The 15687-nt window shown below is 43.0% G+C and overlaps 1 protein-coding gene across 9 annotated transcripts in view; it reads left to right on the top strand.

Moving 5' to 3' along the window:
- TSPOAP1 (TSPO associated protein 1) overlaps positions 1-15687 on the top strand; it is a 381255-nt gene that overhangs the window by 92677 nt on the left and 272891 nt on the right. For 8 of the 9 annotated variants that reach the window (XM_073616531.1, XM_073616535.1, XM_073616529.1 and 5 more), the window contains exon 5: positions 11034-11282. The exons of the other annotated variant lie outside the window; for it this stretch is intronic. In XM_073616531.1, coding sequence (XP_073472632.1) covers positions 11034-11282 — 249 coding nt within the window. The remainder of the gene's footprint in view (positions 1-11033; positions 11283-15687) is intronic. 9 annotated transcript variants of the gene reach the window in all.

The raw sequence follows: 15687 nt of genomic DNA, 5'->3' as shown, positions 1-15687 counted from the left end.
CTTGGGTGGGTTGGGCTGGGCGGAGGGGCTAAACGCAGGTGCTAGCAGGTATCTGGGCTGATTCCGCTAACACCGCATTCTTGGCAACCCTAAACTACTGGGGACACTAGTATAGATCTGATCATATATTGATTTGTTCAGACACTATACTACTAAGGGAGGTATATGGTGCGTGCATGCGTGGGTGTTATTGCTACTGGCACTAATCTGATGCCTTTTACTAGGGGTATTTAGACCTCTCACATTATAAGTTTATTGTAGCCATGATTCATCAAAGGAGCTCCTGCCAGACCCTCCTTCCCCTTGGGGTCCCAAGAAAGAGAGAGAGAGAACAAAAAAAAACCCTACAGCCCCCCCCAAAAAAAAAAAGAAAAAGGAAAACCCCCACAACACCTCACACTACCACCCCCACCTATCCTCTCGGGGAAAATAACCTTGTAGAGGACTGGACAAGTCTCCATCCCTTGTTCACTGTACGGAGCAGGCGATCCCTATCAAAGTGTCGCCTAATGACCATACCTCCAAATGGGCACTCCCGACACATCCGAACCCTCCCCCCGCTGGACCCCAACCCCTCCACACCCCCCTCCCCCCCACCACTGCCATCCTACCCCCCCCCCCCCCATTGTACCCCTTTCTTCCTTTTCATCTTCTGTTCTTAGACTACTCTCAGGCCTCTATATTCTTTAAATATCTCTCATTGTTCGTAAATTAATCAATAATTCCTCCTCGTCCTTTTTCCCTCAGCCACACTACGAGTCCATTGTGTATTGCTTGGGGCCCATGATGTTCCTGTACTTTCTTCCCATCCGGGAAATGGTGGAGGGTGGAGATTCAGCTTAGTACAGAAATCCCCTAGATCTTCTAGGAATCTCTGCAGTGCATCCTTTTTTTACTTTAAGGCAAGCTGGGCTTATGGGATATTGGATCTCCGCATTTGCTCAGTCAATGGCTTTAAAAGCTGCCTTCTGGTCAGTGTCCCTTGATAAGTCCGTAAATATCTGCAGCTCTGTTCCTTCATAAGAGATTCTTGTCGACTCCCTTATATTTTTTCCATGATTATCAATTTTTCCTCCATATAATGAAACCTCACTATCACATCTCTAGGGTGTCTGTAGCCTGAGTTTGATATCTTGTGATCCTATGCACTCTATCTATTTTTAGTATCTCTGTAGTTTCTTTTCCTAGCATAGGATTGAATAACCCTCCCATAACCCCTGTTAACTCTTCATCTTTATACTTCTTTGGGAGGCCTCTTATGCGTAGATTTTTGGGTCGGCTTCGATTTTCTTGGTCCTTCGTTTTATATGAGAGAGATCTAGTGGCTCTCTGCAGAGACCTCATCTGCACATTCATCTTTTTTAATTTTTGATCGTACATATCCAGCCTCTTCCAGCTCTACCACTCGGCCTAAGACCTGTCCAATGTCTGATCGGACTGCCTCAATATCTGTTTTCAGTAATTCCTCTACCTTCGCCAACATATCCACCAAGTTCTCTTTAATTTGAGGTATGCTTATCTGGGCTTTCCCCGGCCTTACTTCCTCCTCCACTAGTAGAGGCTCAGAGCACTCATAAGTCACTTCAGAGAGGGCAAGCAGGGCTAAACACTTCAGTAATATTCAGCAAAATGCAAGGCATTATGCTGGGAGGTATAAATCCAGAGCTGCAGAGTCAATATCACAAAAAAAAGAGAAATATTTCTACCGACCCCCAGGTTGTTTTGCTTCTCTCCTGCATTAACCTAGGTCCCATAGACAGAGCAGTGATGTCGGTAATCCGTAGGAGCCTGCGGGGGGGGGGGGGGTTGCGGCTGTATCTGGGCATCAGCGCTGAGGCCTCTCTCCCATCACTTCCCTGGGCGTCTATCACCTGTTCCCAGGGGTCCTAACAGTCTCCCCACGCTGAAGTATCCCCCCCGTCCTCCAGCCCTGCTCCTCAGCCAGGGCGTGATCCGAGGACGAGCACCAGCAGGCTCAGACAGGGGGAACAGCAAAGATTCGGCCACATGCAGCAGCGGCTCCACACATGGCCAGCGCAATCCAGGGACAAGCGGAAGCAGCAGCTTCCAGGAAAGCCTCAAAGCGCAGCCCATGAGCGGGGGCGGTAAGTCCAGGAGTCTGAGAACATCTCACAGGGGAGGGGGGAGCTTAAAGGCTAGTATCCCATGGAGCCTTGCACTTTCCTCCTCTCCTCTCAGCATCATGGCTCCTTCCCCGCATCAGGTATCAGGTGTCAGGCATGAGGCATTAGGCAGTGAGGGAGTAGGTCAGGAGGGATCCCAGCTGTCCAGAGCGAGCACCACTACGTGTCGAGGCTTCCCTCATTTCGTGTTAGAATTTTCACTTCCTCATTCTGCACTAAGAGAAGTCTTGGATTACACTGGGAGACAGCTGATTGGAGAAAAGGCACCCCCCCCCTCCAGTTAGGCAGCGACTTTCAGAACTGTCCTGTAAATAAAGCAGCTTTCTGCTAATCTATTTATATCACCCTCCCTGACACAAATTTCAGGCTGGTTTTATCACATGTGTTGGAGAACTTGTCAGAAGTTAACATGCTGATAACAGAAGAATGGAGCAGGAGAAGGCCACGGGACTTAGTGCTTTGAAGAGAGATAAGAAAACACTGCAGATATGTACCCAGCTCAAATTTCATGAATCAGGTTTACATCCACTTTAAGGTAGTGATCGGTGCTTGACCCATAGCAATCGCATGGTACCTGGCTAGTTGTAGCCAGTCACAGATCACAACCATAAGCAAGCCAACCCATTCATGACAGCTAAAACTATTGCTTGTACAGTTATTACCAACGTATAAGCAATACCAGTGTTTAAAAAAAGAAATACAAAATCCCTATACCCTGCCGCACCAGTGACATGATGATGTTGTAAAAAAAAAATGGGGAACCTTTTTTTTTTTTTTTTTTTTTTTTTTTTTTATTACATTTCTTTGTTTTTCAAAAAATTATGACAAAAAATTACAACTTAAAAAAACTTGCCATGCCTCTTACTAAACACCTTGGACTGTCTACTTTCCAAAAAGGAGTCATTTGGGGAGTATTTGTACTGTCATGGCATTTTAAGGGTCTCAAGATTGATCAATTTCCAAATATATACCAAAGGCTATAACTTTCACACAAATCAACTGATATACACTTTTTGGGATTTTTTTTTTTTTTTACCAAAATTAAACTAAATTTATGAAGAAATTTGATTTTATTGGATATGTTTAATTTTTTTTTTAATAAAAACTAATTCTTTATTGTGTAAAGTAGAGTGGTAACAGTAAGCATCAATTACAGAGAATAGTACATTGTATGTAACTATTTTATGCAATCATTAATAGTAAAGTACTTATACCAGCGAATGATGGTCAGAAGTCCACAGAAGGACAGCTTATCACCTTCATTCTGTATTTCCACATAAGTTGTTTATCTAGGGGAGTCTGCCCCGTGAGAGGAGCCCAAAATCTTACTGGGGGAATAGCGGGCATCCCAATCACTCATTGACACATCTACTGTAGAAGAGAAAGATGAAAAAAAAATAGACCAAACAAACAAGTAAAGAAAAAACTCCGGAGAACCTAAGGGTAGTGTAGGCTTACAATGTAGTAATATCTGGGTTGTTTGCTGTGGGAGAATATATATGCTCCTTGAGCTTCATGTTGCCCAAGACTCCCATTTCCTATCATAGATGGGCATGGTGTCCATGATAGTGTGATATATTCTCTCCATGAGCTGTAAAGCCGCCATACGCTTAAGGACCTGATCCCAGGGGACACCAGGAGAACGCCAGAACAAGGCTATAGTCCAGTGAACCGTGCTAATTAGAGTGTGGCCAAGTTTTTGTTCAGGGGGGAAGCCCCAGGTATTTCTGCGAAAAACGAACACATCTGAAGAGTCAGTGTCAATGAAACACCTGTGGTCTCAGCCACCTTAGATGCTACGTTCTGCCAGATCTGTTTAAGTGCCTTACAACTCCAGAAGGTATGTAAGTGTGTCCCCTTCTCAGGGCAACCTCTAAAGCAGTTTTCAGAGACAGTTGGAAAAAAATTATGTAATTTTGAGGGGGTGCAATACCATCTCTTGTGTAGTTTAACCACTGTTTCCTTCACCGCTATGGATTTAGTGCATTTGTGCATGTTAGAGATCCTGTCCACCCAGTCCTCCGGAGAAGTCACTTGTCCGGTCTCTGCCTCCCAGCCGAGAATAGCTGCGGATTTCTCTGGGAGGCCAAGACCGTTCAGATAGTTATACATAGTGGAGATAGTACCTCTGTCCCTAGACAAGGATCTAAATAAGTCCTTGAATGTGGTGGCTGTACCCGTTCCACTCAGGCAGTATTGAGAGCTGCAAAAATGTCTGATCTGCAGATATTTATAGAATTATGTTCTAGGGAGGGAGTGGGTGGTCTGTATGGTAGAAAAAAAGCAGATCACCCCGCCTTTCAATAATGAGTCCAGGGTAATAAGATCTCTCGAGATCCTAAGGGCAAAAGCACCTGGGGAAGGGAATGCCGAGTGGAATGTGGTGTCCCCGACAAAAGTTGCCAGCCTGGGACCAAGTGGGAGTAGTTAGAACTTTCATTGTATAATGTCCATAAGTGCAGGGATTGTCTCACCACTAAATTTAGGGGGGATATGTCCTTGGGGCGAACTGAGTTTGCCCATAGTAACCTGGGTAGGAAATATGGAACTATTGAAATCCGCTCAAATCGGAGCCAAGGGATATAATTCAGGAGGGTGTGCCATTATGCCAGTTGGACTAGTCTGGCAGAGAGGTAATATAACCATAGATTCGGTAATCCCCGCCTGCCTGTAGCCTGTGGTCTATATACCATTTTCCTACCCAGGCAGGGTTTTTTACCTTGTCAGACGAATTTATAGATGTCCCTCTGAATCAGTTCAATCATCTGGCGAGACACATCAATAGGAAGGGACCTGAAATAAAACGGTAGTTTTGGGAGTATTGACATCCTCACAGCCTGGATCCTACCTAAGAATGTAATATGGTAAGGGGCCCCAAGTGTGAAGTAGTTGTCTAATTTGTGCAAACGCTTGGGGGTAGTTAGTGAGGTGTAGACTGCGGAGTGTAGGGGCCAATTTAATGCCCAAATAAGGCAGCATCTGTCCGTCTATTGAGAAACTGAATTTAGATTGAATGGAGGATATCATGTTTTGAGGAAAATTTATTGGGAGGGCGGAGCATTTGGAGAGGTTAACCCCCAAACCCGAAATGTCTTGGAATTTGCGTAGGGTAGAAATAAGGTTGGGCAAGGAAACAACCGGGTCAGTCAAAAATAATAGGACGTCATCGATGTACATACTAGGTTTGAATGCCTGGTCCCCCTTCAAGTACCCCCTAATATTAGGGTCCAGGCTGATAGATCGAGCCAGGGGCTCAATAGCCAGGGTAAATAAGAGCGGGGACAAAGGGCAGCCTTGCCTTGTTCCCCTACCTAGTGTAAAGTGTTCGGAATTGCAGCCCGGGAATTTTATCCGTGTGGTAGTAAAGTGATCGGAATCCGTGAACAAAAGCCCCTAGAAAGCCAAATTTCTCAAGGGTCAGTTCAAGATATGGCCATAACAAGCTGTTGAAGGCCTTGTATTATATTGGATGCGAGTCTGATGTTATCTGTGATTTGCCTGGTCGGGATAAATCCTGTTTGGTCAGGGGAGATTAATGAGGTGATAATTTTAGAGAGTCTATCTGCCAGGAGGCAGCCAAATATTTTCAGGTCGGTGTTAATGACCGAAATCGGCCTATAATTTTGGGGGAGGGAGTGGTCCTTGTTTGGGGATCAGGGACATATTGGCCATGCGCATATCATCTGGGAAAACGTGCCCCTTAAGGATGTGATTGAAAAGGGATTTAAGATAGGGTATTAAACAACTTTGACATTTTTTATAGTATGGGGCCGAATGTCCATCTGGGCCAGCGGTTTTGGAGGGTTTTAGAGATTTGATAATGGAAGTTATGTTGGTGTCGGAGCAAGGGGCGTTCAACTCCTGTAGGTGTTCTTGTTCAAGGGCAGGGAGAGGTATATTATCTAGCCATATCTTGAAAGAGGAGTCCGGGGAGGAGGTAGGGGGAGAAAGGAGCTCTTTGTAAAATTTTGAAGATATCTGCAATACTTCCGTGGGGTGAGAAACGAAATTCCCGTTGAAGTTTCTAAGTTTGTATGTGTGTGTGTGTGTGTGTGGGGGGGGGGGTTGTATAGACTGGTTGTACTTTTTTGCAAATATGGCAGATGCTGAGTTACTGTGTAGTAGGAACTTAGCTCTCGACCTTTTCAGGGATTTCTCAGTGTGCTCTGAAAGGATCTTATCTAATTCTAATCTATTGGCATTGATTCATTTCAGTAGGTCTGGGGAGTGATTTTGGCTATGTAGGTGGTACAGTTTATCAAGGTCCGTGGTGAGTCTGGCAATATCTACAAGTCTTTCCTTTTACCTTGCAGCCGCTAGTTGGATCTGATGTCCTCTAATTACCGCTTTATGAGCGGCCCACAAAGCGGTGGGAGAGATCATTTGTGTCATTAATGGCAAAGTATTCTTCTATGTGTTTAGAAATTTGGGACACCAGCACTGGGTCTGTGTGAAGTGACTCGTTAAGTCTCCAACCTGTCACGGAAGGCCGGAGACCTATATGTGTAATGTCCAGGCAGACTACATCATGGTCAGACCAAGGGCAGGAATGAATAGTAGCTGTGGTAGATGCAAGGAGAATAGGAGTACAAAACAAGTAATCCAGTCTGGAATAACTGTCATGGAGGTGTGAGTAAAAAGTGTACTCCCAGGCTCCCACATTGTGGGCCCACCATGCGTCTACCAGTTGGTGAGAGTGTAGCAGTGATTTTAAGGTTTTGGGAAAGGCATTGGGGATACTACCCACTCGACTTCTATTGGGAGTGGAATGTGCCACCAAGTTAAAATCACCCCCAAGCAGGAGATGTGGGGAGGAGTATTTATCCAAAATCTGAAAAAATGATTTAAAGAAGATTGCTTGCGAGTCATTTGGGGCATATACATTGGCTATAGTAACCATCTTCCCTTGTAGTGAGCCCTTAACAATTCTAAACCTACTCGCTGGATCTTTGTAAATATGTTCCACATCAAATGCTATATTCTTTCTAATGGGGATCGCCACTCCTCAGGACCTGGGCCCAAAAGTGGTATAGTGCCCCATGCCATAAGATCCATCAAAATAGGTTGGGTGATTAGATTCAGAAAAATGGGTCTTCAGTTGGAGCAGGATATCGGCCCTCAGGTGTTTATATGATCTGAAGGCTTCTTTTCCTTTTGTGGGGGAGTTAAAGCCCCGAACATTGTGGGAAATTACCTTAATACCCATTCTGGATTTGGGTGACTAGATAGGCGTGGGTTTGGGGGAGGGTCCCAAGGAGTGGTCAGTTTGGGGCTCCCACCTACGCAGGGTGAGAGTACCCGATATTTGCAAAACATCCGTTATACCCCTGAGGAGGCTGGCAGTAGTTGGAGCCATTAAAATATCAGTTTCCAGAATAATAGTATAGGTTCTACCGTAAAAAAGAGTCCAAGAAACAAAAGAAACAAAAAAATAGAATGAATCCATGAATTCTCAAACCAGTAGGGGTTGGGAGGGGATAGGCCTTCCTGGCAGTGCGAAGAAGTAACAAATAAAAAGTATAGATTTCCTGAACAATAGGACAATGATGTCCAACACTCTTGCAAACCTAAAATATGAGGTAGCGATGCCGCTCCAAGCGTGTTGGTGTCTCTAATAAGCGCTCTCTCCACTCATAACTTCAGGTGCAGGCTCTGCAATGGTGTAGAAAATTGAAGAAAACAGCTGAACGTCTGCACTTCGAATAACACCTTTTATTCGTGGCAAAACAGTGTAGAAGATCCATGGTGATGAAAGGTACAGACAGTCTAACGCGTTTCACATCAATATAGATGCTTAATCATAGCTGGTGACCATACTCAGACTGAAAATATTTATAGTGAAATAAAACCAAATAGGGGATAGACAACCTCCAGAAACTCCTCCCATATCTAATCAGACTAAAGTGGAAACCAAATGTGCACTGGAAAATGGGCAGCATGAAAAAACAGAGCCAAAAGGATTAAAAACCTCTGAAAGAATGACAGTATTAATATATACTTGGTAAAGACAGAATATAACTTGTGCAGAAAGGAAGTTTACTGGATATTCACTTTACATACAAGAATACCAGTAGGGTTAAATTATGATTGGGACGTTTCCTACTTTTATGAATAGCAACACTGAAGTAAACCCAGTGATATATTGGTACCCCATTCACACTCCTGTATACATATACCTCTACATGTGCTATTTTGTCATTCTTCTGTGGATGCACGGTTGTGTTTTTCATGTTTTTTCCTCTATACTATCTTTGCACATTATATTAGTGTATTAAGGGCGGTATGACTATGTATTTTTGTCATGGTAGATATTCTAACACGTCTTCTTATAGCTTTCAACCTTGCATGTACATTTTTTTTTTTCAATGCGACTTTTATCGCACTGCTATGGACATCGCCTTTGACATGCATTGGACAACTTTGTTGCTCCATACTGCTGTGGTTCATGCATGCCATATTTTAGGTGGTTGGAGTGTCCATATGTATTTTATGGATACTTTTATATATGCATTTCCATGCGACTTTTATTGCCCTGCCATGGACATTGCTTTTGACATGCTCTGGACGACTGTGTTGCTTGGTACTGCAGTGGTTCATGCATGTCATATTTTGGCTGGTTGGAGTGTCCATATGCATTTTATGGATACTTTTATATATGCATTTCCATGTGACTTTTATTTGCACTGCCATAGACATTGCTTTTGACTTTGGACGACTGTGTTGCTTGGTACTGCTGTGGTTCATGCATGTTATATTCTGGTTGGTTGGGAGGGAGTGTCCATATATGTTTTACGTTTTTTTTATGTATGCCCTTCTATGCGATTTTTTTTTTATCACATTGCCATGGAAAAAATATATACTTTTTTTTTTTGACATGTATTGGACAACGGTGTTGCTTTATACTGCTGGGGTTTTACTGCCGTGGTTCATGCATGTCATGTCCTGGCGGGATGGGGTAGAATGCCCATTTGCGTTTTATGGATACTTTAATGTATGTCTTATGTATACAATATGCTGTTTACTTGCCGTTCATTTACCGTTCAAAGTTCATTTGTGACAGTTTTATTTCGAGAAGCTTGTATACTTTGATACATGTATCTGCATGGTTTCCTTAGCGGCATCTGTGTAGCCTCTTTGCTTTATTCGTTTGACTTCTGCCTGAAATGATCTCTTCTATGTTCCTATGTTTCTGCCTTCTGTTTTTGTCTTTGTTTGTCATCAGCTCTTCTCCTTCAATTTCATAAACTGTTTCTTTTTATAAGGTGTCTTTTTTTCCATTTTCTTTACCACTTACATGGTAGATGTGAGTACGATCGCTTGGTCTTATTATATATTATATGGCTTTTTGCTTACTATATATATATATATATATATATATATATATATATATATATATATATAAATAATTTTACGTCCGTAGTATTAATGTTTTATAACCGTGCTTTACAACTTTGGTTCTTTTGACCGTGATCGTCTCTCTACTGTTGCTCGTGGTATGTTTGATTGCGCCCAGCCGTGCAGATATATTTAATGCATTGTTCAGTGCCTTGTTATGTTTTTATACTGTATATTGTATTTATATTAGAACTCTGTTAGTAGTAATATCTGCTATGGGACAGCACGCTAACATAGTGAACCAGTTTTATTCTGACTAAGTATATATTAATACACTGTCATTCTTTCAGAGGTCTCCTTTTGGCTCTCTGTTTTTTCGTGCTGCCCATTTTCCTGTGCACATTTGGTTTCTACTTTAGTCTGATTAGATATGGGAGGAGTTTCTGGGGGTTGTCTATCCCCTATTTGGTTTTATTTCACTATAAATATTTTCAGTCTGTGTATGGTCACCAGCTATTATTAAGCATCTATATATTGATGTGAAATGCTTTAGCCTGTCTGTACCTTTCATCACCATGATGTAAGAGATTTTGGATCTTCTACACTGTTTTGAAATGAATAAAAGGTGTTATTCGGAGTGCGGCTGTTCAGCTGTTTTCTTCCATTTTCTACTATTGCCAACCTACTAGAAAAAAAAAATGATAATGATAAAAGTATAAGAAAAAAAAATATTTTTCCTTAAATGAGAGACAGTGGAGGGGGGGGGTCCGGGACCAACACCCCAAATTTGAGGAAGTCTGTCTCAGTCTCGCTGTAAACTTCAACAAGAGTAGGGGAACAACCAAATGGGTGCCACTGTGCTCTGGCACAGCGGGGAGCAGTCAAGTTGAAGAATGGTGTAAAAAGGGTAAAGGACCAACAGGGGGGAAGGTGAGGCTCTGGAACTGAAAAAAAGACCTTTAATTCTCCCCGCCTCTATATAATGTGGTGTTCATCCCTTTCCATCTGTTTTATAACAGAAAGTAGAAGATATATTTTTTTTTTTTTCAAAATTGTCAGTCTTTTTTCGTTTATATGGCAAAAAATAAATAAACCCAGTGGTGATTAAATACCACCAAAAGAAAACTCTATTTGTGTGAAAAAAGCAATATGAATTTAATTTCTGTACAGTGTTGCATGACCGCACAATTGCCAGTTAAATTAACACAGTGCTGAATACCGAATAATGACCTGATCTTGAAGGGGGACCTCCAGAAGGGAGGTCAAGTGGTTAAATTATTCTGTATATTACAAATTCAGAAAGCATGTCACTTTCCTCTACAGCTTCCTGTCTAGATACTGTGTTTTTGGTGACCGGGTCCATTTTAAGATGCCATAGCTATACCTTCTTGCTACTTGTTCAATGGTAAAGACCACTGTGGGGATTCGTTTTTTCATTATCTCCTTCTGTATTGGCATCTATTATCTCTTCTTTTGCCTTTAAGCTATTACAGCTTGTATTTGTTATTTTTCTGTGTATATCTATTAATGAATGCCATGTTCAATTACATGCAGGATTGTCCAAGTTTGTTGAAGTTCAATGACTTTAATCGTCTGCTACATGAATCTCAGAAGGAAGTTCTACGATTGCAGAAGCAAATTGCATTAAAATACATGAAGGAATCCCTTCATTTGTCAAGGACTGAATCTCACAGTTCTCCAACACCTGCGGAAGCCATGTGTTTGAACAGATTAATTCATCCTGAACAGCCCACACAGGACCCAGATAATTCAATCATGGCAACTTCAGTAGATTCCTTTAAGGTAGGAGAGCTGACTGTAATTATTTTAAAATGAAAGTCTTCTTTTGAAGAGAAAAAAAAAACAACCAAAGTATATCTGTCTAAGCAAACGTTCTATCTATGGAGTGACCTGTAAATATTGCTTTGCAAATATGACTATAAGTATTTTATATAAGATTTTTGAAAGATGTCATATAAGTTACAAAAAGGTTATGGTAAAATCCATTCTGCATTCCAAATCACATGACAAGTTGCACCCCATTGCCAGCAATTGAACAGTTCAAATTGCCACGACTCATGACGTAGCAGCTATGAAAAAGGTTCCTGCACTACTTTTTTACGATTTCATTGCAACTTCCATAGACTTCTGTTAAACAAAGTCGCAAGCTGCAATGAAATCGGAGGTGCAGATCACACTGATCTGTTGCTTTGAAATTGCACTGAAGTAGCGTGATTTCAAAGCCTCAATGGTGTGAACCAGAGCTTTGTGATGAATGAGCTGTAATTGCATGTTGGTCATGACAGTGCTTATGGTCTAATTTCAGGGGCAATAAGTACACCCAACAGTATGAATCCTGCCTCTGGAATGATAGGTGTGTGTGAATAGCTATTTGCACAACCAGTGACTACTTGCGGTGATCATGGCTAGACTAATACAAAATGCGTCCAGCCATGATCACTGTAGGTATTTGCTGGCTGTGTGAACCGTCACTAAAAACTTTACACACCTGTCATTTCAGATTCTTGCTGCTAAAAATCGCCTGTGTGAATGCACAGCTAGAGAAATCCCAAGATCCAGATTTCAAGTGCACCTATATCTGGTGCCCAGACTGGCTCTTGAATTTTACTTAAATATTCACCTCTGAAAAAAGAGGTTTATTAATAAAATCAAAGCCATAATGTAAGGTGTGTGTGTATATGTGTGTGTGTTTAGGTTTATGTATATGTATGTATGTATGTGTATATATATGTATGTATGTATATATATATATATATATATATATATATATATATATATATATATATATACAATTTTCTCTATCTATCATCGAAAAGTTCACTTTTTCAGTAATTCAATTCAAAAAGTGAAACTCGTATATTTTATAAAGATGCGTTACACAGTAATATATTTCAAACATTTCTTTCTTTTAATTTTGATGATTATTAGGGCCCTTTCACACTGGGGCGGGGGTGGCGTCGGCGGTAAAGCGGCACTATTATAAGCGGCGATTTACCGTCGGTATTCGGCCGCTAGCGGGGGGTTTTACCCCCCGCTAGCGGCCGAGAAGGAGTTAAATACCACCGCACATTGCCTCTGCAGAGGCGCTTTGCCGGCGGTATAGCCGCACTGTACCATTGATTTCAATGGGCAGGAGCGGTGTATATACTCCGCTCCTTCACCGCTCCGAAAATGCTGCTAGCAGGACTTTTTTCCCGTCCTGCTAGCGCACCGGTCCAGTGTGAAAGCCCTCAGGGCTTTCACACTGGAGACAAAGCAGCGGCACTTTCGGGTCGGTTTGCAGGCGCTAATATTAGCACAATAGCGCCTGCAAACCGCCTCAGCGTGAAAGGGCCCTTATGGCTTACAGCTAGTGAAAACCCCAAATTTAGTATCTCTGAAAATTGGAATTTTACATAAGACCAATTAAAAAAGGATTTTTAATACAGAAATGTTGGGTTACTGAAAAGTATGTCCGTGTACAGTAAAGTTTGCACTCAATACCTGGTCGGGGCTCCTTTTGCATGAATTACTGTGTCAGTGTGGGGTGGCATGGGGGCGATTAGCCTGTGGCACTGCTGAGGTGTTATGGAAGCCCAGGTTTCTTTGATAATGGTCTTCAGCTCGTCTGCATTGTTGGGTCTGGTGTCTCTCATCTTCCTCTTGACAATACCCCACAGATTCTCTATGGGGTTTAGATCAGGTGAGTTTGCTGGCCAATCAAGCACGGTGATACTATGATCATTAAACCAGGTATTGGTACTTTTGGCAGTGTGGGCAGGTGCCAAGTTCTGCTGGAAAATGAAATCGGCATCTTCATAAAGCTGGTCAGCAGAGGGAAGCATTAAGTGCTCTAGAATTTCCTGGTAGAGGGCTGCGCTGACTTTGGACATGATAAAACACAGTGGACCAACACCAGCAGATGACATGGCTCCCCAAACCATCAAGGACTGTGATGATTCCCAACCTATTACAAACTTTCCACTATTATGGTAGACTGTCCTACTTCCACCTTAACAAATCAGAGGCACCAAATTTATACCTTGCATCCAATGCCATTGCTGTCCTCAGACAGCATTTTCCATTCCTATGTGCCAAACCAATCTTAAATGTTTGGTGACCTTTTTTTTACACTAAATAGGTTTTTTATTTAAAAGTATTAAAGTTGACAATGACACAGTGCATGGACATAACATTGTACATAAGGTCACAAAGGTCAAAATTAGCGATTCAGTTACAGCTGGTAATTATTTTCCGGCGTGAGTAACAGTCTCTTTCAGTATTAAACAATATAGCAGCCTGATTCGTAGTAACATTACTGGATTCGGGAGAGAGAGAGAGGGAGAGAGAGGGGGGTAATAGACATGTATTCAGCATATCCAGATACAACCAAGAGGCACTTTAGGAAGCATTAGTATTACTCAGGGTTTCCATGAGCCCTAGGGGGCCTGACCACGTGTATCGATCCATTGGGACCAGACCTTATCAAATTTTTTGGGGTAGTTTCTACTCTTACGTTAGCTTGTATAGTGGTAGGACAGAGTTGATTGTGGCAATCCACATGTGGTGTGTGTGTGTGTGTGTGTGGGGGGGGGGTAGCTTCCACTTGAGGAGAATCTCTCGCCTGGCATAGTATAGAGCATAAAACAAAAATAGTTTTTCATGCCTTGAAGCTTCAACGTTTTCCATGCTACCAAGCAATGCCATGGCCGGGGCTAATCTGAGAGACCAGTCCCCAAAGGACCCCAGGACCCCCAGTACCCTTTCCCAATAGGGGCGCAGTATAGGACATTGACCATACCATGTGAAAGAATGATCCAGGGGATGAGCCACATCTGGAGCAGAGGTCACTCGTCCCGGGGTATATGTTGGCTAGTATAACAGGGGTGTAATATGCTCTGTGCAAAAACTTGAGTTGAATGAAACGATCCCTTGCTGAAATCATCTTGGTAGTATAATAAGATACCACATCCTCCCAGCTCTCGTCTGTCAGTTCTGGGATGTCATTCTTCCACTTATTATACACTTTAGTCAGGGATGCCATGTGCGCAATGGATAGATAGAAGTAGAGGGAAGACAGGGGTTTGTCCAAGATTTTTGAGATCAGCAGTTGTTCCACAGAGTAAGTCTGTAGAGTCAGGGAGTCGGGAAACTGGGCCTGAGTCGCATGTCTGAGTTGACAGTATCTGAACGTCATGGAGGTGGGAACGGCATATTTGGCTTTTAGAGTTTCAAAGGAGGAGAAGGACCCGTCAGTGTAGATGTGTTTGATTGTGATTATCCCTTTAGCAGCCCGTACCTGGGGGTCTGGAAGCTTGTAGAGGTGAGATAGCATGGGGTTGCCATACCTGTATGGTTGTACGCATCAAAGTTGTTATTTGGGGATGGGCTCTGGGCCCTCTGTAGGGTAAATTACTCCGTACCGCATAGGATCCCAGAATGGCCGCCTCGAGGGTCACCGCCGAGTTCTGTCTGGGCTGGTCAAACCACCACCGGACCGCCACCAGGACTGCCGCCCAGTAGTAGAGTTGGAAGTGAGGCATTGCCAAGCCACCCTGTGATAGGGGGAGTTGGAGCGTCCGCTTCGCCAGTCTCGGGATCTTCCCAGCCCAGACAAAGATAGAGATAATGGAGTCTAGTTTTTGAAAAAAGGATTTAGGGACAGGGTACGGGGCATTCCCAAAGAAATATTCAAACTTGGGGAGATATACCATTTTTTTAGCAGGTTCACCCTCCCTACCGGGGACAGGGGCAGTGTTTTCCAGAGATGGCATTTTCTGCTGAACTGGGTCAGGAGGGGAGAGAGATTGTCCTCCATGTATGCCTGAAGGGATCCTCTGGCAATCACTCCCAGATACTTAAATTCATCCACCCATTGGAGTGGTGTGTCAGTGATCGCCCTGTAACCCAACTGGTGGAGGGAGAACAGGACCGATTTGTCCCAGTTAACGCAAGCCCCGGAGTATTTCCCAAATTGGTCTATTATCTCAAGGGCAGAGCTTAGGGAGGTTCCCGCATCTGCCAGATACAACAGGGTATCATCGGCATAAAGTGAGATTTTTTTCTTGGAGTATCCCAACCTGAAGGCCCCTCACCCTCTGGTCCTGACGTATCAGGATAGCCAAGGGCTCGATTGCCAGGGCGAAAAGCCCCGGAGACAGAGGGCACCCTTGCCTGGTGCCCCTATGTAAGCTGAACGGGGCTGAGA

The sequence above is a fragment of the Aquarana catesbeiana genome, linkage group LG02, assembly GCF_042186555.1.
Source record: "Aquarana catesbeiana isolate 2022-GZ linkage group LG02, ASM4218655v1, whole genome shotgun sequence".
Taxonomy (NCBI): domain Eukaryota; kingdom Metazoa; phylum Chordata; class Amphibia; order Anura; family Ranidae; genus Aquarana; species Aquarana catesbeiana.
Note: the sequence above shows the minus strand (reverse complement) of the source record. Positions and strands in the feature narration are given on the sequence as shown.